Genomic DNA, 22,079 nt, shown 5'->3' with positions numbered 1-22,079 from the left:
CAGAGCCGCAGCTGCCAGCGTTGCCCAGCTGGAGCCCAGCTGCGCCCCTCCCCCCCGGGCCTTGGCGCCCCCCTTGAGGGGAATTTGGGGAGGTGGGAGGGGGGAGCGCCAAGGCCGGGCCCCCCCGCGCTGTGGTGGCGGGAGCGGCTGCAGTGGGGAGCGAGTGCGGGCGGAAGCGGCCGAGAGCCCAGCGCTGCCCCAGGCCGAGCTGGCCCAGCTCCATCCGTGCCCCTGCGGTGGGATGCTGTGGGACTGGGGGGGAAGAGGGAGGCGGCAGTGGGTGCTGGGTCTGAGGGCAGGAGGAGAAGGGAAGGAGAAGCAGGGTTGAAGACCAGAATGTTCAAAGGATTAACGTGGGAGGACAAGGTTGGATTGTGCTGGAGGAGAAATAGTAGGAGGAAGAGAAGTGTGAGGAAGAGTAGGGACACATGAGGAGGAGGAGCAGGAACAGGAAGAAGCACAAGGTTCCTCCCTCCCTGTATGTGAAGTCCCAGGAGTGTTTCCCTGCCCACAATCAGCAGGTGACTGGAGAGGGGGATCCATGGTTTTCACAGGTCTGAATCTTGATGTTTCTTTTATTGGGCTAAATGTTGGTGGTTTGTTTTTTTGCAGGGGCTGAATCTTTTTATTCTGGAGGAGGTTTGCCTGACTTTGGTGTTTGGGTAGTTTTTGATCACTGTTTTGATGTTTGGAGGATGTTCGGGCTGAATCTTGGTGTGTAGTAGGCTCTTACAGACACAAGATGCCAATTGACTTCCTGAGATGAACTTGGGCAAGGTGGAACCCCCACCCCAAAGCACTGTCCTCTTGTTTTTTCCCCAAACCAGGATTTTTATTCCCGCACCGTGGCCAGATGGAGGAGAAGGAAAAGCCCCAGAGATCCCTCACGAGGAGGGGCTGCAAACCCAGCCCAGGGAGCTGCAAGGAGGAAAGATCCCCCCAGTGCCAGGAACACAGCCAGAGATCCAGCCAGAGCTCAGAGCTGGGGGAGAAGCCCCACAAGTGCTTGGAATGTGGGAAGGGCTTCAGCTACAGGTCCTTCCTGCTCCAGCACCAGGTGATCCACACTGGGGAAAAGCCCTGCGAGTGTGGGGAATGTGGGAAGAGCTTAAGCCAGAGCTCCAGCCTGAGGAATCACCAGAGGATCCACACTGGGAAACGGCCCTATGAGTGTGGGAAATGTGGGAAGAGCTTCAGAGATGTCACTGGTCTGATGCAACACCAGGTGATTCACACGGGGAACGGCCCTACACCTGCTTGGAATGTGGGAAGAGCTTTGGGTGGAGCTCCGCCCTGAGAAAACACCAGCTCATCCACACTGGGGAGAGGCCCTACGAGTGTCCCCAGTGTGGGAAGAGCTTCTCACAGAGCTCTCACTTGACCCAACACCAACGGAGTCACCAGTAAGGGAAGCCCTGCGAGTGCCCCGAGTGCGGGAAGAGCTTCGTGCGCTGCTCCAGCTCCATCCCCCATGGGAGGATCGGCGTTGGATGATCCCCAGTGACCCCCGTTGGGCAGAGCCCTGGTGATCCGTGGTCCTGGTGATCCGTGTTGGGAAGACACCTGGCTGGGAGGCTCCACATCTTCCTGGCTCCCTGTGGGCACCTGGATGAAAGCAGGGGAATGAAAATCCAACGGGCTACAGACCAACAATGGGAATTGTTGACTTTCAATCCTCAAGAACCTTTTGCCTCAGGAGCTGTGTGGGCAGAGAAAAGGGGGTGACACCGGGCTTGAGGGCCCAGAGGGGAGCACACACGCTCTGTGGGGAGGGAGGACATGACCCCCGGCACCCCCCTCACCTTCCTGCACAGGCAGAAGCCGAGCCCCAGTGCCAGGAAGATGAAGCCCAACACGGATACTCCAATCCCCGTCAGCATCTTGCTGTGGGCAGCGTTTGACAGCATCCCTGGGGCAACTGCCGGGGTCAGGACCCCCAAAACCTCTCACAGACATCCCAATCTCCTCCAAGGACCCTCCCTGTCTCTCCCAGCCCATACAGGACCCTCTGAAACCTCCTTTGGAGTCACTCATTTTAAAAAATTAGGTATTTTATAAAAATTGGAAATCTAAGTTAGAGATAGGCCTTGCTGGAACTAGTTAGAGTGACAAGCAGGATTTGAGATAATGAATCTCAGACTTAGGCAAAAAATTACTTGTCATTGTATGTTTGTTTGAATGTGCTTATAATGAGAAAAGAGAAACTGATAAATGGGTTCAGAAAGATCACAGACCTTACATCTGGAAACCCATTTAAAAGTCACAAGGGAGGAAACTGGAGTTGTACCAAATGTCATTTGTAATGTCAACCACTGTAAAGGTAGAAAGGTGAGAGTGAGGAAGAGCGGTTTTCCTTCATCTCTTGATAATTCCTCCTCACCAAAACGACCCCCTCCTCAAATTAGGGAGCCAACCAAGCAGGCATAATGACTTTTTAAACTCATTACCATGAATTTTAATCCAAAGTGGGGAATGGGAGGTTTTACCATTGTGACTATATATTAGTATTTTGGAAATTCAAGACATTTGTAAATAAATAGACACTGGAATATTTTCTCAACTTGCAGTGCATATTAAGGGGTGACTCCCGCACTCGCCCAGTGCTGTGATTAAACATCCACTTTGTAACTTTAAACTGTTGGAGAGGTTTTTTGTCCATTAACAGATTGATGTTGATAGTGGATCAATATCGCTATTTTGGTAAATCACTGCCAGTCTCTTCCCACAGCCCCCTCCCAATTTCTCCCCACTGCCCCTGGATCACAAAACCCTCTCCCAGTCCCTTCCCAGCCCCACCAGGACTCATCAAGACCCCTCCCAGTCTCTTCCCAGCACAACCAACCTCATCCCAATCCCTGCCTTCCAATCTCCTTCCAGCTCCTCCAGGCTCACTCAAATCCCTCCCAGTGACACCCAGCACCCCCAAACTCCCTCCCAGTGTCCACCAGGACCCCCAGAACCCCATCCCACCCTCACCAACATCCTTTAATCCCCTTCCCAGCCATCCTAAGCACCTCAATCCCTTCCCCAGTTTAAACCAGTCTATCTCAAACTCCCTCCCAGTTCCTCCCAGCACACCCCAATCCCCCTCCCAGCCCCCACAGTGCCTCCCCCGCTGCCCCCGGCGCTGTGGGGGCCGGGCCGTGCCCCAGTGCCGGCTCAGGGGGTGCTCCAGGCTGACGTGCTCCACCTGGCAGCTGGAGCTGAGCCCGCATTGCCGGGGGCGGTTTCCAGCAGCACCAGGAGCTGCTGGCTCCAGTCCCCGCTGGGGAGCACGGCAGTGGCCAGCACGTGGCCCGAGAGCTGCTGCTGGCCCTGGGAGCAGCTCAGCTGGATGTGGGCAGGGGAGAAATCCATCAGGGAGCAGAGCAGGTGGCCGGGGCCGGGCTGGGAGCTGGAGGGCACCAGCGAGATGGACACGCTGGGGGGGACACTGGGAGAGAGTGGAGGGAATGGTGTGGCATTGGGAGGGACTGGAAATGGACTGGGAGGGACTGGAGTGGCACTAAAGGAGATGAAAGTGGATACTGGGACACTGAAAGAAAGCGTGGAGGTCTGGGAGTGAAGTGAGATTGAGCTAGGAATAGACGATATGGCTAAAAAGAAGTGGGAGGGACACTGGTGGCACTGGGAGGGACTGGGAATGAAGTGCGCGGCACTGGGAGGCCGAGTCCAGCGCGGGGCTCTCGGCTCTGTGGATCTGCCCGGCAACTGATGAGTCATCAGAGAACACGCGCTCTGATTGGCTGGGGGGCGGCAGATCCACGGAGGGGCGAGATGGACAGGCGGGGTCACTGGGAGTGACTGGGACGGACTGGAAGAGGCTGGGATGGACTGGGAGAGCCACGGGAGCCATTGGGAGGGACAAGGGGCCCCGGGAATGGGCACAAGGAAGGCTGAGGGTTCTGGGCTGATTCCCAGGGAGGTTTGGAGGGACACGGCCGGGCCCTTCTCTGTGCCCCGCGAGCAGCGGCCCGGATAGAAAAGCTCAGGAGCGGGAGGAGGTGTTTCTCAAGATTGATTTTAATCCGCATTCTCCTGGTCTGATTTGCTCAATCCTAAGTTCAGTTCATTTCCCCATGTCAGGCTGTTGCACCCCTGATGGTGATCCCTGAGTGACCTCTCCCTGCCCTTGTCCCGACCCACGAGGACTTGGATTTGTTTCAGTTCAGTGGAATTCCTGGTGATTTGGGGGGAGCTGGAGCAAAGCAGCTGGAAAGCACAGTGGGCTTGACAGGGACTGAAGCAGGGCAGGAGTTGGGGCTGCCTCGAGTGAGCTCTCACAGTGTGAACCTTCATGGAGTCTTTCTAAGGGAATTTTGTTGAAGTTTGACATTCATTATTAAAAAGCAGAGTCACAGGTGGAGCTCTACTTTCAGCTTGAAATGAGGGGATGGAACGTGGGCGCTGGGACTTCTGTAACCTCAAGTTGTTCCTTGATACTGGACACTTTAACTTTGGCAATCTGAAGCCCTTCAGCAGCAATGTCTCTGCCACCCCCTGGTTTCTGGCTCAGACCCAGCTCAGAGCTTGGACAAGGTCTGGGCTTTGTCCTCTTGAGCTTCAGGAGCCTCCCAGGAAGCACCAGCCCTCCCCAGCCCACCCTTGGTAGGACTTTTTCTTTTCTCTCTGCTGATGATTTTATCCCCAAAACTGCCGTGGGAACGTTGTATCCAAGCACATCCTGCAGCGCTGCACTTTCCTCCTGTGAATTCCCTGTGCAGGGAATGTGTCTGTGCTTTTCCCTGCTCTGTTCACTGACAAACAAACCTGAGCCCGTGGGACTGTCAGAGCTCCTTCATGCAATGAAATCAGGTTGTGTTTCTCATGGCATGTTCTGGAGGAGCTTTTCTTGGTGTGTCTTGTGCTGCTGGAAATGACACAAGAGCCAGGAGGGAACAGAAGCTGCTGCTGCCCGTTGGCTCAGGGCCAGGGAACCAAGTTGTGCTCCCGTGCAGTTGGGCCCTGCTGGAAGCAGAGCCGCGTTTCCCTTGAGCAGCTCAAGCTTGTGACAGCTCCAAACAGGAAACCTCAGCAGAAAACTCTTCCTCCAAACTCAGCTGCTTTCCCTCCTGCAGCTGTTTGGGAAAGAGCCTCAAAGCACAGACTCTGCTGGGAGCCATTGGTGCATTTCCTCCCTCCCGGCAGCAGCAGCTCCTGAGCCCTTCACGGGCTCCTGTCCCTTCCCAAACCCTTCAGCTCCCTTGGAACTCTCAGCAGTCACTAACATATGCATTTCTTTCATATTTAAACTGCATTTAAACTTCTCTTTTTCTCCCCTCTCTATCTTTTTAATCTCCTCTTTATCTCCTTTAATCCCGTCAGCACCAGTAGGATGGGGATGGAGGCTTGGGGTGGGTGTGGGATGAACTGAGGATCCAGCAGAGAAGGGCAAGGCAGAGGGGAGAGGACTCAGCCAACCCTTCTCCTGCTCTCTCCTCCGCCAGGCTCCAGCTAAAGCAAGTCAGACTGGAAAGGATCCCACAAATGCTGTGTTCTCCTCCCTCTCAGCTTGGCTGGGGATCCTCAGCTTCAGCCTGGTGCAGTGCCTTAGATTTGCTAATTTGAGTTTTTTGGCTAATGCACTAAATAATGTGGTGGGTTTAGCGCTGGCTGAAATCTCCAGGACACTTGTTCATTTCTCGCTGTGAGATATGGATTAGGAGAAGGGCAAAACAGGCTTAAAACTTAGAAGGAATAAAAAAAACTTTATTAACAGGACTACAAGAATAAGAAACTAGAACAAAACTTTCAGAACACCTTTCCTCCCTCTGACTAACTTTTTTTTTGTTTTAACTGACAATGTAGAAATAAAACTTGTGATTTTAAACCAGTATTAATTATACAATTGTTTTTATTATAATTTGTTATGTCATGGAGACTTTCTTACAAGGAACAGGTTTTTTGTGTTTTTTTATTTTTACAAATTGCAGCTGTCTGGGAAGAAATTTCGCTATCGTGACATTTTTCTCATTTTTACAGCCCTCCTAGAGGTGTGTCTATGGGTTATGAATTCATGGGGTGTTATTTTAAGGATGAGTTGTTTGAAGGCAAAGGTTTTCTTCATCTGTTTTTGCGATCATCTTTGGAAACAGAAGTTTTCTACTTCTCTCCCTGGGGGCAAAGGGCATTTTATTGTTTTTATTTATTTTCTGTTCAAGCTTTTCATGGGATTACAGTTATTTTAACATTTGTTTCATTAATGGATGCTATTGTTTAGATTTACAGTTTTAATACTCCATTTTATACTTTTTTCATTAATTAAAGGATATATTTTAGTATATCAATAATTATCTCTATGGCCTTACTAAATGACTATTTTAGTTTGAATTGCAATTTTTTCATTTCTTTTCTATCTAAGGTTTAACTCTTTTTTTTACTGACTTTGATGTTTTTATGTTGTTTTTTGGTGTGTTGTTACTCTGTCCTTTTCTGTCCCTGGAGAGATGAACAAGGTTTGTAGGTCTCATCTGTGTATTGAAAGGGTTAATAACTTGCCCAGGCTCATAATCTTCCTAGTGTTCCAAATAAATAGGTACTGTGAGGGATACATATCACAGGTGAGCACCCACTGCACAATCTGCTTTGGATTAAATCCCATCTCTGTCTTCATCAGCTCACAGTCACTGTGACACTATTCCTGCATGCAAGAAACAGGCTGGGATGGCCCTTTCTGCTTTTGGTCCTTTTATTGGCAAATGAAATATTCTATTTGAAAACATTGAAAGCCTGGAGTTTCTTTGTATTTTCACCTGAAAATGCTGCCAGCCGAGGTTCCCAAGTGTCTGGTACGTGTTTGTGTGCACAGAGCAAAGGTGTCAGCCTGTGTCCGTGGCCCGGGTGTCTGTCAATGTCCATTGAAGCAGACGGCTGGAAGGGGGCTCTGCCCGCCCTGCGCTGCTCCGGGGCTGGGGCTGGGCTGGCAGAGGCTGCAGAGCGCTCTGAGAGGCACAGCCTCAGCCCCGGCCGCCATCTTGTGCACGGTGGCACAGCCTCAGCCCCGGCCGCCATCTTGTGCACGGTGGCAGCTCTGAGGGCCGTGCGAGGGACGCTCTTCCCCAGCGCTGTTTCACGTCCTTTCCTTTCCCAGGATGGCATTTGGAAATGTTTCTTCGGCCCTATCAATACACAACTCACTGTCTTACCTTATGCTTAGAAGGTTCTAAGAAGAAAATGAAAAGCATTGTGTGATTATGATGCGCAAATAGTAGTCAAGAAAAGAGTACTCCATAGTGTAGGGCCTACAGAGCAGGGATTTGTTTATTCAATGCCAGGAGTGAGGGGGAAAGCTCCACCACAAACTCACTTGTCCATTCTTTGCACAGGACAAGATTTTAAACTTTTTTAACTTAATGGGCACATTCAACTTTCCTAAGCTTCATATTTTCTAATTCCGTGATTATGGAAGACCATGTAGCAGGGCTCTGCATGATGTGGTCGTCAACGTCATGGTGGTCATTTTGGATGAAGGCTCAGAAGCTAACTGAATTCAAAAGCCCTATTTGTTACACTTCAACACTTTACTTTTCTGGGAATTCAACACAAACTTATAGTCAGTAAGTTCTGCAAGTGCTCTTGCTGCGTGAGGCCACATTGTGTCTTTCATTCAGCAATTAATGAAGAAAACACAAATTGCCTACTGAGACCCTTCTGTTCCCTTCCAAATCACTACTCAAGAACAAGCCTCAGGCACATGCCCATAGTCCCTCTCTGCCAGCAGCTCCGAGCTGCATTGCACAGTGCTTGCTGTGCCCCAGAGAGCACCAAGCAGGCTGGCCTGGTGCCCCTGAATATTTCTGCAAAACCCTCTGCATTTCACACCTTTGCTGTGGCTCAGTGCAGAGCTCCAGGATTGCAGGAGCTTGGTCCCAGAGCTGTGTGAGGCACTGGCTGGTGCAGATGTGCCCTGACTTGCTGTCAGTGCCTCACGCTGGCCTCGGTTCCCCTGGCAGAAATGCCGTGCCTGAAGGACACTGCCCTGTGCTGGAGCCTGCGGAGCAGCCCGGCTCCCTCCCCCTGTGCCCAGAGTGCTGCACACACTGCTGACCATTGCCAGCAGTTCCAGGGCAGGCAGCAGAAGAGCAGGAATGGTCAGGCAGGGCACCAGCCCTGGGCTGCTCTTTGCCTTTCTCTCCTCCTGTGCAGACTCCAGACAGCCCATGGCACCAGTGTGTGCTGTGCCCAGCACGGTGCCGCTTCCCCTCAGGAGCAGCCAGCTGCCAGCTTGGCTCTGAGAGCGCAGGATTTGCCTGGTGCCAGCAAGAGGCAGCCAGGGCCAGGCTGCTGCCTCTTGCAGCTCCAAGGGCCTCCTTCCAGCCTGCCTCTGCCGAGGCTCAGGCTTCTCCGGGCTCTGCCAGGGCTCTGCTGGGGCTCCAGCCTGGCCAAGGCCGGGCCCGCTCTCACCTCACAGTCGCTGACAGCTCTGCACCACAGGAGACCTTGCACAGCACCCTCACTGCTCTTTCTGCTTTCTCTCTTCAGCCAGACTCAACTCCAGCCAAAGAGATTGCACTTAGGGATACAAATCCAAGTGGCAGGAACCCAAATGTTCTCGAGTCACATCTGCACAGCCTGCATCTGCACGGGATGTTTGCGTTGCACCGCTCCTCCTTTGGTTTTTCCTGCAAATGCCATTGCTGTTTCTGCCTCAAATAGAAATGCCAGAGCTGGGCAATACTTGGCCAGCTGGCCATATTCCAAAGGCAGTGTGGTCTGGAGAGGATGAATGAAGAGGAGCCTTCCCCACTTTGAAACCATACCAAAGAAGCCATCAATGTCACTTTCCACCTCTAAGAGAACACTGACAATTCAGGAGGAAATGTTGAGCTTTCTCACAGGGTCAGAAGGAGAGAAATGTTCCAAAGGAGTTGAGATTTTAGAAATTTTATTTACAATCCTACTCTACAATCCTACTCTACAATCCTACACTAGAATCCTACACTACCATCCTGCACTACAATCCTGCTCTACAATCCTACTCTACAATCCTACTCTAAGCTGGTCATGGAGAAGACAGTTCTAAATTAATTGGTGCATTCATGTCTCCTCCTTCCACTTCTTCACTGCAGCAATGAGTGGCGCCAAGCTGGACCCAGGCATGGCCGATGTTATAAATTGATGCTGCAGAAAGGAAAAGAAAACAACAAGAAAGCATGATTTTCCAAGCTAAGAGCTTCAAAGGCAGGGAAATACTTTTTAAATGGAAAGGGGATTGAGTCAGAGTAGGTCAGGAGCATGGAGCAAGAGTGGCACAGGTTGCCCCAAGAGCTGGTAGGAGGCCCACCCCTGGAAATATCTGAGGTCTGAGTATCCATCTTGAAAGATGTCCCTGCTCATTGCAGGACATAGACTAGATGACCTTTCCATGTCCCTGTGTGTCAGTTTGAGATGAATTGACATTTAGGGAAAGAAGTAAGAAACCCCGCAGGGAAGTGATCTCTTTGAGAGAAGCTGCTGGGAGCTTCCTCTGTGCCTGAGACAGGCCAATGGCTGGCTAGTTCTGAGAACTGACAACATTTTGCACCATTTAGAAATGAGATGTGCCCCTGTGATGATCCACATTTTGAAAACCACCAGCCCGGGAACTGGCCCTCTTTGCTTCCGGAGCCCGAAGGTAACGGAGCTCTGGTGAGGCCGGCCCTGCTCGCCCACGGCCTGTGCTCCTGGGGGAGGCCGGGCCAGACCCCAGCGGCTCCCGGGCGGGGGATGGAGGCTGCGGGACCCCGGCCCCAGGCTGGGCCAGGCCACGGCTGTTGACATCTTGCCCACACTAAACCCTCTCCCCGGCGTGCAGCGACGGCTCCAGGCCGAGCCTCCCCTCCCAGCGGCTCCCGGGCAGAGAGAGGGGCCCAGCACAGCCTGAAATCCAACACCGTGACTGCCATGGGTGAGATTGAACCCTTTCACTGCACAGATGAGACCTTTCTTATTCTTGTGGGCCTGATAATAAAATTTGTTATTCCTTTGAAGTTTGAAGCCTGTTTTGCCCTTCTCCTAATCCATAGCTCCCAGCAAGAAATGAGTAAGTGCCCTGGTGATTTTAGCCAGCGCTAAAACCCAGCACTCCCTGCCAGCCCAGCCCAGTCTAGGATTGCTCCCCACTGTCAGCTGAACAGCACCAAGGTTGGAAGTGAGGAGGATGGGGGCTCATCTGATGCCTTGGATTTCAGTGGAGGAGGAGCCCATCCCTCGGACACTGTTTCACCTGCAGCCCTTTTGGCATTTTACCTGCAGCAGCTCCTTGGCAGACCAGCGCTGCGCCTCGCCTTTCTGCAGGCAGCAGCTCAGGAAGTCACGCAGCAAAGGCGAGAATTGCTCGGGCTGCCGCAGCTGTGGGGTCCCTGCTGTGGCTATGTGGAATTTAGCCTGGAGAAAAAGGAAACACAAGGCTCCACCTGCTTCTTTCCCATCTGGAACTGCTCTCCCAGAGCCCATTGTTTCAGCTCCACTCTGCAGTGGCAGTTTTTGCCCTGGCACAGAGGCAGAGATGACTTTCCTGTAGCATTTGGATGACGACTTTCCTGTATCATGAAAAAACCCAAGCCCCAAAGCCACAGCTTTGCCAACATCCAGCAGATCTTGCCTTGGCAGCTGATTTCATTGCCTGATCTAGTTAGTGGCAACTACATCAGCAAATACATGTTTCCTTCTCGGAGGATTCCCAGCAGCTTGGCAGCCTTTTTGGAAGAGGGATTTTGCTATTCTAACTAACTCTACTATTTCCAAGGGTTCTTACATGAAAAGAATCTCTGCAGTGCTTGTTGGTCCCTTAAGCACAGCTGCCATAAAACAAAACTCATCCAGCTTTTTGTCCTGTTCTAGAAAATTATGGTAATTGGAAGAAAAGAAAGGAAATGCAGCAGGTGTTCCTCAGGGAAGGAAACAAACACTTGGAATCTCATTTTCAAAACAGACACATTCAGATGCCTCCACAAATGGATTGGGTTGAAAATGCCTGTTTGGGCACACAGGAGCCACCTGCAGCTCTGTCTCTCAGCACTCTGAAAATTTCAGGTTCCCTTATGTGGCAAAAGGAAAATATTCATGCTGAAATCAGAAGTGTCATCCCTGTGGTAACCCTGTGCTCGTTGGATTCTCAAGTCAATGCATTAACGCTGTGCCCATCCCAGAAAGTGCCAGGAAACAAAGAGGAGGTTTTGGCAGGCTCTCCCCATCACCAGGCTCCAGCTTGGTGATATGGAGAAAGTGGCTTGGGTTATGAAAGAAGGTGGTCACTGAGTGTCTCAGCAGCACTGCACAAGAAGCAGAAGAGACTCTGGCTTTACAGCCTCATCTCCAGGTTTCAGGCAAGTTTCCCTGTGAGAAGAATGGGGGTGCACCTCTTCTCTCAAAAGCACTGTTCTAGAAACTTGGTTTGGTTTGAGTTTCTTTGCTTCATTTCTGGAAAGATAACAGCAGCTCTGAGATGCTGTTTCCTATTCTTGGGGCCATCTACACAGCCAAAAGAGCTGGAACGACTTCTAAGCCAAAGCAAAATGCTGCCTGAGAATGGAGATGGTTTGGGCGAGGGAAGGCTTGAGTTCCCCCACTGCTGCAACCAAAGCTACAGCAGATGCTGATGTGCTGCAGGGACATTTGTAGAAGGGGCCTTGGTGGAAGCACTTCCAGCAGATGGCCATGGGATTTTGTCCAGTGAGCAGAGAACACGGGACAGGTGAGAAAGACAGCGGGATCAGAGAGTATTTGCTCCTTACCGATCGAGCAGTGAAACTGTCATAAGGAGTTTTTTGTTCGGCCATTTCAATTGCCACAATTCCAAAAGACCACACGTCCACTTTGGGGCCATATGGTCGATGCTTCACCACTTCAGGTGCCATCCACCAAGGAGTCCCGGTCACCGAGCACCGCTGATTGTGCTCAGGGGTGAGCTGAGCAGAAAGGCCAAAATCAGCTGAGGAGAAAGCAAAATACTCTTTTAATTTTGATACTGTCAATTAGGAAACCAAGGCAAAGAATTCCCCAGTAGAAGTTTGAGAATGTGCAGTTGAATTTCCTGGACAACAGTCCCTGCTCTGTTTCCTTGGGGCTTTAGCCAAGGAAATATGAATTAGCTATTTCAAACATCCCCCCATTTTTTACAATTCCTCCAGCAGTGCCTTTTGTTCCCCTGAAGGTTTAGATTGTAGCTCCCTCCCTCTGGAAGGAACACACACAGACACACACAGAGCAATAGCACTCTTGGCTGCTTGTGGTTCCTTGTCATAGCTGTGTGCACCCTGCAACTGTGCCTTCAGCCCACAGCAGGGGGGACCCCTGCACTGCCAGCAGCAGCATTTCTGGGGAGCTGGCAGTCACTGAAAGCAGCCCCACACCCCCCATTCCTGGAAGGCTGAAGCTGAGCAAGAATACACTGACCCAGCTTGACAGAGCCGTCGGTTCTGAGCAGGATGTTGTTGCTCTTCACATCTCGATGGATCACGTGGTTGGAGTGAAGAAAATCCAGTCCTTGCAGGCACTGAGAGAGAAAACAGAACCAGGGGGGCAAAAAGGAGTGCTGTGAGTTCATCCCACAAGAAAGGAAACAGCTGTGGAAGGTTCCCTTTGCAGGGGAATGGGGAGGAATGGCAGAACACAGCGCCATTGAGAGCAAGAGCCTGCTGCTCCAACAGTAGCAGAGCAGCACCTTTCTCAGGAAAGGCATGTCAGCTTTTGAAAGAGCACCAGCAACTGCTGCTGTAGACTGTCCCCTGCAAACCAGCCAGGGTGACTGCAGCTGCAGTGCATGTGCTCAGAAGCAAACAGCATTTGGGCTGCACTACTATCCTTTTCAGCTGAGGACTAAAAGAAATTAGTCTCTCTTTTTTTCTTTCCTGTTTGTTTCAAATCCTGCCAGCACACCTTTGCTTTAGAGACAAGGAATGTAGTGCAGACAGGCAAAAGTTTAGCTAGGCAAGGTGGAGAACTGCAAATGCCAATGCAAGAGACAGAGCTAGAATACAAGAGCAGGGGATAAGAGTACAGGAAGTGAGTCCAGTGAGTGTAGGGGCACTGGCAGACAGTTCACTTGAGATGCTCTTGCTTGCCCATAGCCTAGCAGCAACACAGAAACCAAGCTTGGCCCATGAAATCCCTCCCGTTCTGAGCCCCTGTTTCCCAGACAATCCAGCTCAAGGCCTTGGAAGCACAGATGGGATCCCTGACCTCCCGACTGACAGCTGCAATCTCTTCTTCAGACATTTGAGTCTCGTCGATGAGATCTCTCAGAGTGCCTCCGTCCATGTACTCCATCACCAGCCAGAGTTCCTCATGCACAAGGTAGCTGAAAAAAGGAAACAAGGCCATGCAGGTGAACATGCACGGCTAGGTTGGTTTTTTGCTTGAGTCTTGTTTCTGGGTCCCTTGGAGACAAGGGCAGAAGCAAAGGAATAGACATTGCCTCTAGGCTGTGCAGTGTTTGCAGTCTGTGCTGTCTCAAGGAGAAAGGCAGGTTAGGAAGAGCCCAGATAAAAAACCTGTCACGCATGGCATTTCTGGAAATAAGCACCTAGTCTTCCTGGCATGCACAGCAATGGAAAAGAGGGGCAACAATGCAAGGGCAATCCTCTCTTGGATGGTTCATCAGCATTTAAGAAACTTGAAAGACTCAATGCCAAAGAACTGTGGAGGCAATGAACTTAGAAGGTATTGAATTCTTAAGATAGGGCTGATGCAGGTTTTTGAACAATTTTCAGTCTGCATTGGCCAGGGTGGATTCATGCAGACAAAATGCAGTCTCTTCCCATCCATTGGAGATAAGTAGAGAAATAATAATTAACAGCTCTATTTCCTGCCACTGACCAACGTGGGTTTTTAAGTTCTCATGCTTGTAGTATGTAAACAAACATTCAAGGGATAGGACCGTGACCACTCACCTGGCTAAGTAATTCACGACCCTGGGACTCCTATTACTCTCCATGATCTTGATTTCATTCATGGTTAGTATCTTCCTCCTCACTCCTTGCACACTTATTTTCTTTATGGCCACCTCAAAGGACATTGAAAAGGAGTAATTTGAGAAAATTGGTAGCATGAGACCACAACACACATGGAGCAAGTGATTGTGGAATGGCACAGCCAAGCTGTGCCAAAGTGCCTTGTGATTAGACCTCATCATTGGAGTAATTAGGAAGTGACATTCCAACAGCCCATTTCTCTGCTCCCTTGGGGGCCAGTTACAGGACACGTGGCCACTGGCGATTTGCCTTGTCCACAAAGCCTGTTCCAAGTGCAATTTGCAGGCTGGCTCCAGTCTGTGCTTCTTGTGCCTTTTCAGCACAGCTCTACTCAAAGCTCCAGCCACAGCTGTCAGCAGTGGGGAAAGGCCTGGAGAGCAGCAGAGGCTGCAGGGGCTGTTGACATTTACCTGTCCTCCTGTGGCAGTGTCAAGTGCTCTGGAAACCTCTCCAAAACCCCTAGAAACAAAACAGCAGCAAAGAAAGGAGAAGCCATTTAGATCTTGCACTGAAAGCCAGTCCAGACAGGAGAGCTCTGCTGTAAATGCCTAAAAGCTGCAGGTTGCAGGAGGGGTCTGCCAGAAGGCAGATGATGCATTTTCCCCTCAAGTGCATGGGCACTGGGCCTGTTCCTGAAGCGTTGGGCTTTACTGCCTCAGCTCCAAAAGGCAGCTTATTCCTTCATCTCGGCTATCAGCTTCTAAACTGTGCAATTCTAATCCTGAGCACGGAGTATTTCTTTAGCAAGCTCTTGGAAAGAAATGTTCCTGAGAACTGTTATCTGACAGCTCTCATCGGGGGTAGGTTGTGCTTTCAGGCAAGCAGGATTCTTCTCCTTTCATTAGTGTGGCCAGATGATTTGGAGACATCCAAAAATGTGAAGGAAATGAACCCTGAGCTGTCCCACACTTGAGAGACAAGGAGATCTACCAGGTTCTGTTCCTTGCTGCAGGCAAGACCTTGGTTGGCAGCATGGGGAGGTCTTTGACAATGCCTTCTGAGCACACTTACAAATTCTGGCCAGTACTGAGAGATGGGGCAGACTAACCCCGGTGTCTAAACATGTGGACAACTTGTCTGACTTCCCACTTGATGGATATTCCACCAGGGAAACACCTGGCCCGTGGCTGTGTAGAAGTAACTGTGGTTGTGGACTCCACCGCTAATTCATCAGCTTCCAGAAGAACAACAAAGACTTAACACAGCCATCAATATCCTTAGCTATACAAAAGTGGGGTGCATATTAAGGGGGTATGTAGGAGGTGCATTGGGAAGTCTGTACCTCTCAAGTACTTCAGCCAAAGGGGAAACGAAGAGGGGAGTGTGCAGGAATGTACTTAAGGCAAGAAGCAGCAGGAGAAATCCATGGGGTAAGAAAAATGAAGATGGAAAAGAAGAGAAGAATAAAATACTGAGGATTGGGATGTTTTTCAGAAGGGTCTTATCCTCAGAATTTGCCAGCTGACTCAGATCCTTTGTATCCCAGTTTTCCAGGACAGGAAAAGAAGGAGGTCAGGATTTCAGGGGGTTTCTCTGAGCTGGGAGCGGCAGGAGCGGGCGCAGAGCTGCGGCACCGGGAGCACGGGCTGGGGGCCTGTGGGGAGCTGTGGGGCCGGGCCGGGGCTGTGGGGCAGCCGGGGCTCAGCGCCGGGCGCTGCCTGAGCCCAGCACCCCCCGGGCAGGGCCGGCAGTGGCCCCCGGCCCCCAGGAGGCTGCGGGACGCCCCGGCCGCTGCCCGGCCCCGTGGAGCTGCCGGCCCTGCCCGCCGGGGGGGCCGCCTTTGGACACTGCGGCAGGACAGGGACCGGCTCTGGGATACGGGCTGGGGAGGGGAGCCTCAGCACAGCGAGCACGAGGAAGGAACAGCTCAGAAATGGGGATTAGACCTGCAAGGATCCAGATGATCTTTTAAGCATTTCCTGGTGGGTCCCTGGAGAAAGGAAGGATTTTGCAGAAAGCTCAGCAGCTGCCACAGGATGAGCACCCCCAGGCACTGAGGGGGGCTGCAGCAGGGCCAGAAGAAGCCCCTGCAGCACTTGCTCACAAAGGCTCAGCAGCTGAATGCAGCAAGGGATGAGCAAAAGGCCAAGCTGAAGGCAAAGGCCATGGCACAGTTCCTACAGCCCCTGAGGGATCAAGCCCAGGGCCCAAGGGGGCCCCAGCACCCAGGGGACACCCTCGGCCACAAGCACCTGGCACAGGCATTGCCCTCCTGGCCAGGGGACAGCCCACCCAAACAGCCCCTGGCAAGGAATCAGCCTTCCAGCTGCAGGGCACAAGGACACTGCAAGCACAGACAGGAGCACCCTCAGCACGAGCAAGTCCAGCCCTTGATGGACACGGATTCTTAGCGGTGGCACAGCTCCCATTCCACCAGGGACCCACCACACTGCAGCCCTTGGGAACATTCAGGGTGGCTCTGGATCCAGAGGAGACCTTTCCTGATGGACACAGGGGCCTCTCCATCCACTCAGAATCTTACAACCAAAGGACTTAGGGAATATTTAAATTATTAAGGCAATAAGTGGGAAAGGTGAGTGGGTGTGTTTTATTCAGCCACTATTAAGCAGTGTAAGGGATGGGTTAGAAATGCAGGAATTTTTATTTGCTCACAATTGTGATTGTAATTTACTGGGAAGGGATTTGATGGCTAAATTGGGAATGCAAATGAATATTGCAAAAGGTGATGCAGAGGCTGGTTCTGTTGTACCTCTGTGTCAAATGCCAGGCAGAGCCTAGGCTGAAGTGAACCCACAAGTGTGGGCAGCCCCAGGGAAATGGGCAAAATTAGATATGGAGCCTCTCCAAATTTCCCTGAAGCAACCAGGACAAGAGGTGTCGAAAAGCAATCCCCTGTTCCAAGGGAGGGAAGGAAGGGCTCACAGCCTGTCTGTGAGTCCTGCTCAAGGCACGGCTTGGGGAGCCAGGGATGGCTCCCTAGAATGCTCCTATCCTGCCAAACAAGAAATCCAATGGAATCCACAGAATGCTGCAGGACCCAAGAAGAAGAAATGAGATGATGAAACCGAGGCACCCCACAGGCTCAGATCCTTACACCATCCTGAACCAGGTGCCCTCCTCACACTGCTGCCATTCAGAACTTGATGCAAAAGATGCTTTCTGGGGATCTGCCCACTTCCAGAGGATGCAAACACAATTCTGCCTTGGGCTGGCAACAAGAGGTAGAAGGGAAAATGCTCAAGACATGGACGGTCCTTCTGCAGGGATGCACGGAAGCACCGGCCTGATTGGGGCAAGCCTTGCAGGAAATATCAAAGGAATTGACCTCACCCCCAGGGACTGGCTTAATGCAGGATGTGGATGACTTGCTCCAGTCAGGAGGACAAGGAGAAGAGGTAGAGGAAGCCTCTGTGAAATGGCTTCATTTTCAGGCTAAAAACCAGCTTTGAGTATCTGAAAAAAAAGAAAGGGCAAACGGTGGAGAAAATGGTTAAATATTTGGGACATTTTTTGACTGAGGGTTTGTGGTGCATTGATTCAGATAAGGTTCAGGGAATCTCAGAAATAAGATTTCCCAGGACTAAAATTGAGCTGTAGCAATTCTTAGGATAATTAGGGAACTGCAGGAGCTGGATTGAGGATTCTTTTTTCTAGCCTGAGCATTGTGTGACTTCCTTAGACCCAGATAGCCTCCATATTATGGAGTGGACATAAGAAAGTGAAAAAAACATGAGAAAACGAAAAAAAAGTAAAATGGTTGATGCCCCAGCCATGGCTCTTCCAGACTCAGAAATCTGAATTGGAAGGGAATATTAAACAGGCCACCCCTGAGCCTGCACTGAAGGCAACGCAGCAGCAGCCAGGGCTCCCCAGCGGGGGAAGCCCCTGGGCCTGCCCACAGATCCTCTGCTCAAATCCTCGGCCTGGGCACCCTCCTTTGCCATCTCCAGCCACTGCGGGACAATCCTTGCTCTCACTCTTGCAGCTTCAGGCCTTTCTGTGCCTGCCCTCGCCACAGCTGCTGGGGAAGGCACCGGGACAATTCCACTCTGCCTCTCAATTCCACTCACACTCTGCCCTGCCTGGGATTAGCTGCTGGCAAAATAGACCAACTTTAAAATGGCTTCAAATCTTATTTCTCTAAAGGGACTTGGTTTGCCTTTGCCTTGGGGAAAGGAATTTTAATGTTTCTTTTCCAGCACTCAGCAGAGATGAAATTAACATCTCAACAGACTGGGAATAGCCCAAAAGATTCCCACCAAGATAACGACCATCAACAAAACATCAACACCCAGCAGCAAACATCAACCAACATCTACCCCAGACACTGCCCCAGGCACAGCTGGAGACACCTGGTCTGGAAAAGGCTGAGCAGGAAATCCAGGAAATCCAGGAGTGCTCACCTAATTCACATCACAGGCACAGAAATCCGGGTGCAACAGGAAACCAAATCCTAACAACTCCACACCTTGAAACCAATGAACATTAAACCAATGGATTTCTATGGGGTCAGACTGTATAAAGTTTTGGAAAAATCTAGTCAAACTCATGTGTCATGGAATGATTTTCTCTGCACACCCAGCCTAAGTGTGCATGAAATTAATTTTGTTACACATTCTGGCCAGAATCAAGTAACACCTTATTTCTCTAAAGACATTGTTGAAGAGGTTTGCTTTTCACAGTTTCACTGAAAAGATTACACCATGAGAATAATTTTTCATAATTTTATTTCTATATGGTGGGTTTTGTTTGGGCCAGTGGTGTGAGAATCAGTTTTTAGTCCTAGGAGAATAAAAATAAAACACTTGATTGCTTTCTCATTTTTGTTTTATATTTGTACGTGACTCCTAGTGATGACAAAATGATGGTATGAGTTTTTTGATGTTCACCTTTAAGCTGCACTTTGAAAACTAGAAGAGCTTTAAAGTTGGCACTTTAACACATAAACAGTTAATAAAATATTGTTTAAAAAAAATAAAAATAGCAGTTTCTGTGGGGGGCCATGTGTGAGTCACAGGATGTCTGCCCTGGAAGAGAAGCTTTGTTCCAGGCAGCCAGGAGAGGAGCTTTAGAAATGCAAATTAACACTGATGGCCCAAAGCCTGCACAATGGCCCAGGGGCTTCCTGCCTGCAGGAGGAATTGGGCTGATTCCCTCTGCCCCTCAGCCCAAGCTCTGCCTGCTTGCACAGATGGAATTTGCACAGCTAAAGGCAGAGCCCATTGTGAGGATATCTGACTCTGCAACACAAATTGGTTAAGCTGCAAAGGAAAACAGAAAATGGAGAATGTTGTGAAAACTTCACTAAAACAAGTGGGGGGAATCATCCCTGTCCCCACTCCAACATGTGCTGTCACTGTCTATGTTATATAGGGTGTATCAGACCACTGGGGATTATTTGCTACCACAAGTTCAGGGAAATCAGTTGGGAATCCAAGTATGTGATGATTTAATGAGAGAAAAGCTGACAATTGATGCAGCCCTGGCTGGAGTGAAACAGAAATTAAAAATTAGGAAATAAACACAAAGAAATGCTTGACTAAAAAGGGGGTTTGAAAAAACCATACCCTGACACTCTGATCCACAAGAACAAGAAAAGAGTCAGTCTGCAAGATAAGATAAGGAGCCAGAATACACAAACAAGATGCAAAGACAATGGCATCACAAGATAAAGGAGATTCTTCAGACCCTAAGCCCGAAAGAACAGATTTCAAGTTCCAAAAGGTGGCCAGAGGAATGAAAGGGGCATGGAGTTAATTGTAATATGAAGTGAGGACAAGCAGAGTTAAAAAATGAATATGTATCAGGTGTATCTTGTAAACCTAGTCTGTAAAAGATAAAAAGAGAAAACCAAATCAAAAAGGTGTCCATGCTTTTCAGAGGAGATATCCCACATGTACCTCAGCGCTGAATAAATTCATTCCTACTCTTATAACTACTCTGTGAGTTATAGAGCTCTTTTTATTTTGCATATCAGGAGGGAGCACCCAAAAATGGGGAAAAGATGAACGACCACCAGAACAAATCCTGCAACACCATGGACCAGACCCTGGGAACCCTGATGAATTCATATCAGGTACCAAAGAAACCATTTCTCATTTCAGTGTGATAATTAGATTACAGGATGTCATTGAAATAATAACCAACCACACAGCTCCAGCTCCTGACCTTCCTCCCAACCAATCCACTCAGATGAGGAACACAACATTTCACCATGGGATGGCATCAGATTATCTTTCAGCAGAAAATCGAGGCAGAGTTTGTGGAAAAGTTGAGTAATTCAAACTACTCTTGGCAAATAGATAGCAATGGAAAAGTAGTAAAACAGATAACAAAGGAAATAAAAAAGCAGCTCATGTACTTGTCCAAATGTGGAAAGGATGGGAATGGGACAGAGTTTTGTGGTTCCCTCACAGACCATGCGTTAAACAAATGCTGTTTCTCCTCTCATGTGCTACAGCAACTCTCATCTTTTTACCATGCACCACACCTTGCTGAGTGCAGCTCATTCAGCAGCTGAGCAAGGGGATGCAGGTGGCAGCCAGGCCTCCTGAGCCACAAACGGCTACAAAAGGACAGAGAATGAGGGCACTGAGAGCAATCCCAAAACCAAAGAAGAACCAGGAAGAAAAAACAGAGGCAATGAGTGAATCTGCTTGGAGATAGAGCCAGGGACTTGTACATAAGGCAACAATGGGAGAAACCATCAGTTTCAGCAAAGGTTACTAATTGACAAGGACTGCTGCTCAGACCAAGTCCCAATACATTCCTGAACTTCCAGAAGAACAAAGACTTCACAGAGCCAGGAATATCGGGTGTTATACAAAAAGGACATGCAGCAGGCAGATCGGGAAGGCTGAACCTTCCAAGCACCTCCGCCAGTGTTGGGCAAAGGGACAGGGACATGCGGCCGGGAAAATCAGGACAAAAACGAGGCCGCGTCCTCCAACACCTGGAGAGAGCGCATGGCAAATGCCCCATGGCCTCTCCCTTTGGGCAGCAATAAAGTCACTCGCACACCACTCCTCTGCCTCCTTTGGCCACACAAACCTCTGGCGCCGGGAATTTTCCCGCCCAGCCCCGGGCCCAGCGCAGCCACCTCCGGCCTCCCGACACGAAGCGGGACGAGCCAGCGCTGCTCCGCCACCGCCTCCTGCCGAGGCCCCAGCGGCAAGGAGACCGCGGGCAGCCGCTCCCGCAGCGCCCTCAGCCCAGGGCCAACACGGGCCGGCCACGGCACAAGCCACCCGCCACAGCCCCCTGCCGCCCCCTCCCGGGCCCGCAGCGAGCCCCGAGCCCCCGCAGAACCGAGCGCGGCTCCCACCTGCGATGGCCGGGGCCGCCTCCGAGCTCCGCCGCCGCCTCACCGGGCTCCGGCCGCTGCTGCCGCCGCTGCCGGGCCCGCACAGACGCTCCGGCAATGGCGGCTCTCCCAAGCCACGGCCGCCCTGGGGGCGCCAGCGGGGCCGGGCTTGTCCCCGCTCTGCCCAATCAGCGCGCGCCAGAACCACGAGTGACGGCAGAAGCAGCCAATCGCAGCCAGCGGCGGGCTCTGCACACGGCACAGCCCCGCCCCGCGCTCTCAGGGCCCGCCCCGGGCTGCGTGAGGGGAAAGGCGGGGATGAGGAACAGCCCTGGAACGGGCCCGGCCCGAGCCGCCATTGAGCTCCCAACACAAACAAAGTTCTCCGCACCTCCCGGCCCGCCTTGCCCAGCCCTGGCTGCTGGGTGCCTCCGGCTCGGCGGGAAGCCCTGGAGCCTCACTTCTCCCACCTCTAATTAGGAGCATCAGTGCATCGCTTTGATTTCCCCCAAAAAAGGGAAAACCGCCCCAAACCCCTGTGGATGAGTGGGGGAGGGGAGAGATTTCTTGCACAAAACTCCCAAAAATACCAAAACCAAAGCGAAGTGAGCCGGGACCCCCCAGCAGCGCCTCTCTGCCGTCCCAGCTGAAGCCCTCGCTGGCTGCTCCAGGCTGGATCGGCACACTGGGAGCACTGGGAAGGGGCCCCGGCTCGGGGCGCAGCCCCCGGGGCAGCCCCACGGCCCCCACGGCAGCTCCAAGGCTCCGCCAGCCGGGATGGAACGTGGGACGGGGAGCAGGGGAAGGGACAGGGCTACTGGCTGCAAGGGAACACGAGGGACACCGGGGGCACTTCACAAGCA

The 22,079-nt window shown here is 51.3% G+C and overlaps 1 protein-coding gene and 1 pseudogene across 1 annotated transcript; one reads left to right on the top strand and one right to left on the bottom strand.

Moving 5' to 3' along the window:
* Positions 1-22,079, top strand: part of LOC148182306 (uncharacterized) — a 702,689-nt pseudogene that overhangs the window by 149,024 nt on the left and 531,586 nt on the right.
* LOC148182317 (serine/threonine-protein kinase PAK 1-like) lies at positions 8,202-13,948 on the bottom strand. The gene is made up of 6 exons (XM_088068957.1): positions 13,872-13,948; positions 13,162-13,279; positions 12,376-12,475; positions 11,715-11,911; positions 10,228-10,365; positions 8,202-9,120 (listed from the first exon to the last, which is right to left on the bottom strand). Exons 1-6 carry the CDS (start codon positions 13,931-13,933, stop codon positions 9,037-9,039), a joined length of 699 nt encoding a protein of 232 aa, XP_087925083.1. The 5' UTR covers positions 13,934-13,948; the 3' UTR covers positions 8,202-9,036.

This window comes from Pseudopodoces humilis, chromosome 33 (genome assembly GCF_049639895.1).
Source record: "Pseudopodoces humilis isolate 2021_Gansu_Grassland_sample_001 chromosome 33, ASM4963989v1, whole genome shotgun sequence".
NCBI lineage: Eukaryota > Metazoa > Chordata > Aves > Passeriformes > Paridae > Pseudopodoces > Pseudopodoces humilis.
This window is presented reverse-complemented; position numbering and strand designations above follow the sequence as displayed.

Coding starts and splice junctions, on each gene's coding strand:
- LOC148182317 (XM_088068957.1), bottom strand. CDS start 13,933: ATGAATGAAATCAAGATCATGGAGAGTAATAGGAGTCCCAGGGTCGTG. Junction 13,280..13,871: donor GTCGTGAATTACTTAGCCAG/GTGAGTGGTCAC, acceptor TCCTTTTTTCAG/CTACCTTGTGCATGAGGAAC. Junction 9,121..10,227: donor CTGCCAAGGAGCTGCTGCAG/GTAAAATGCCAA, acceptor TCCTTTCTGCAG/CATCAATTTATAACATCGGC.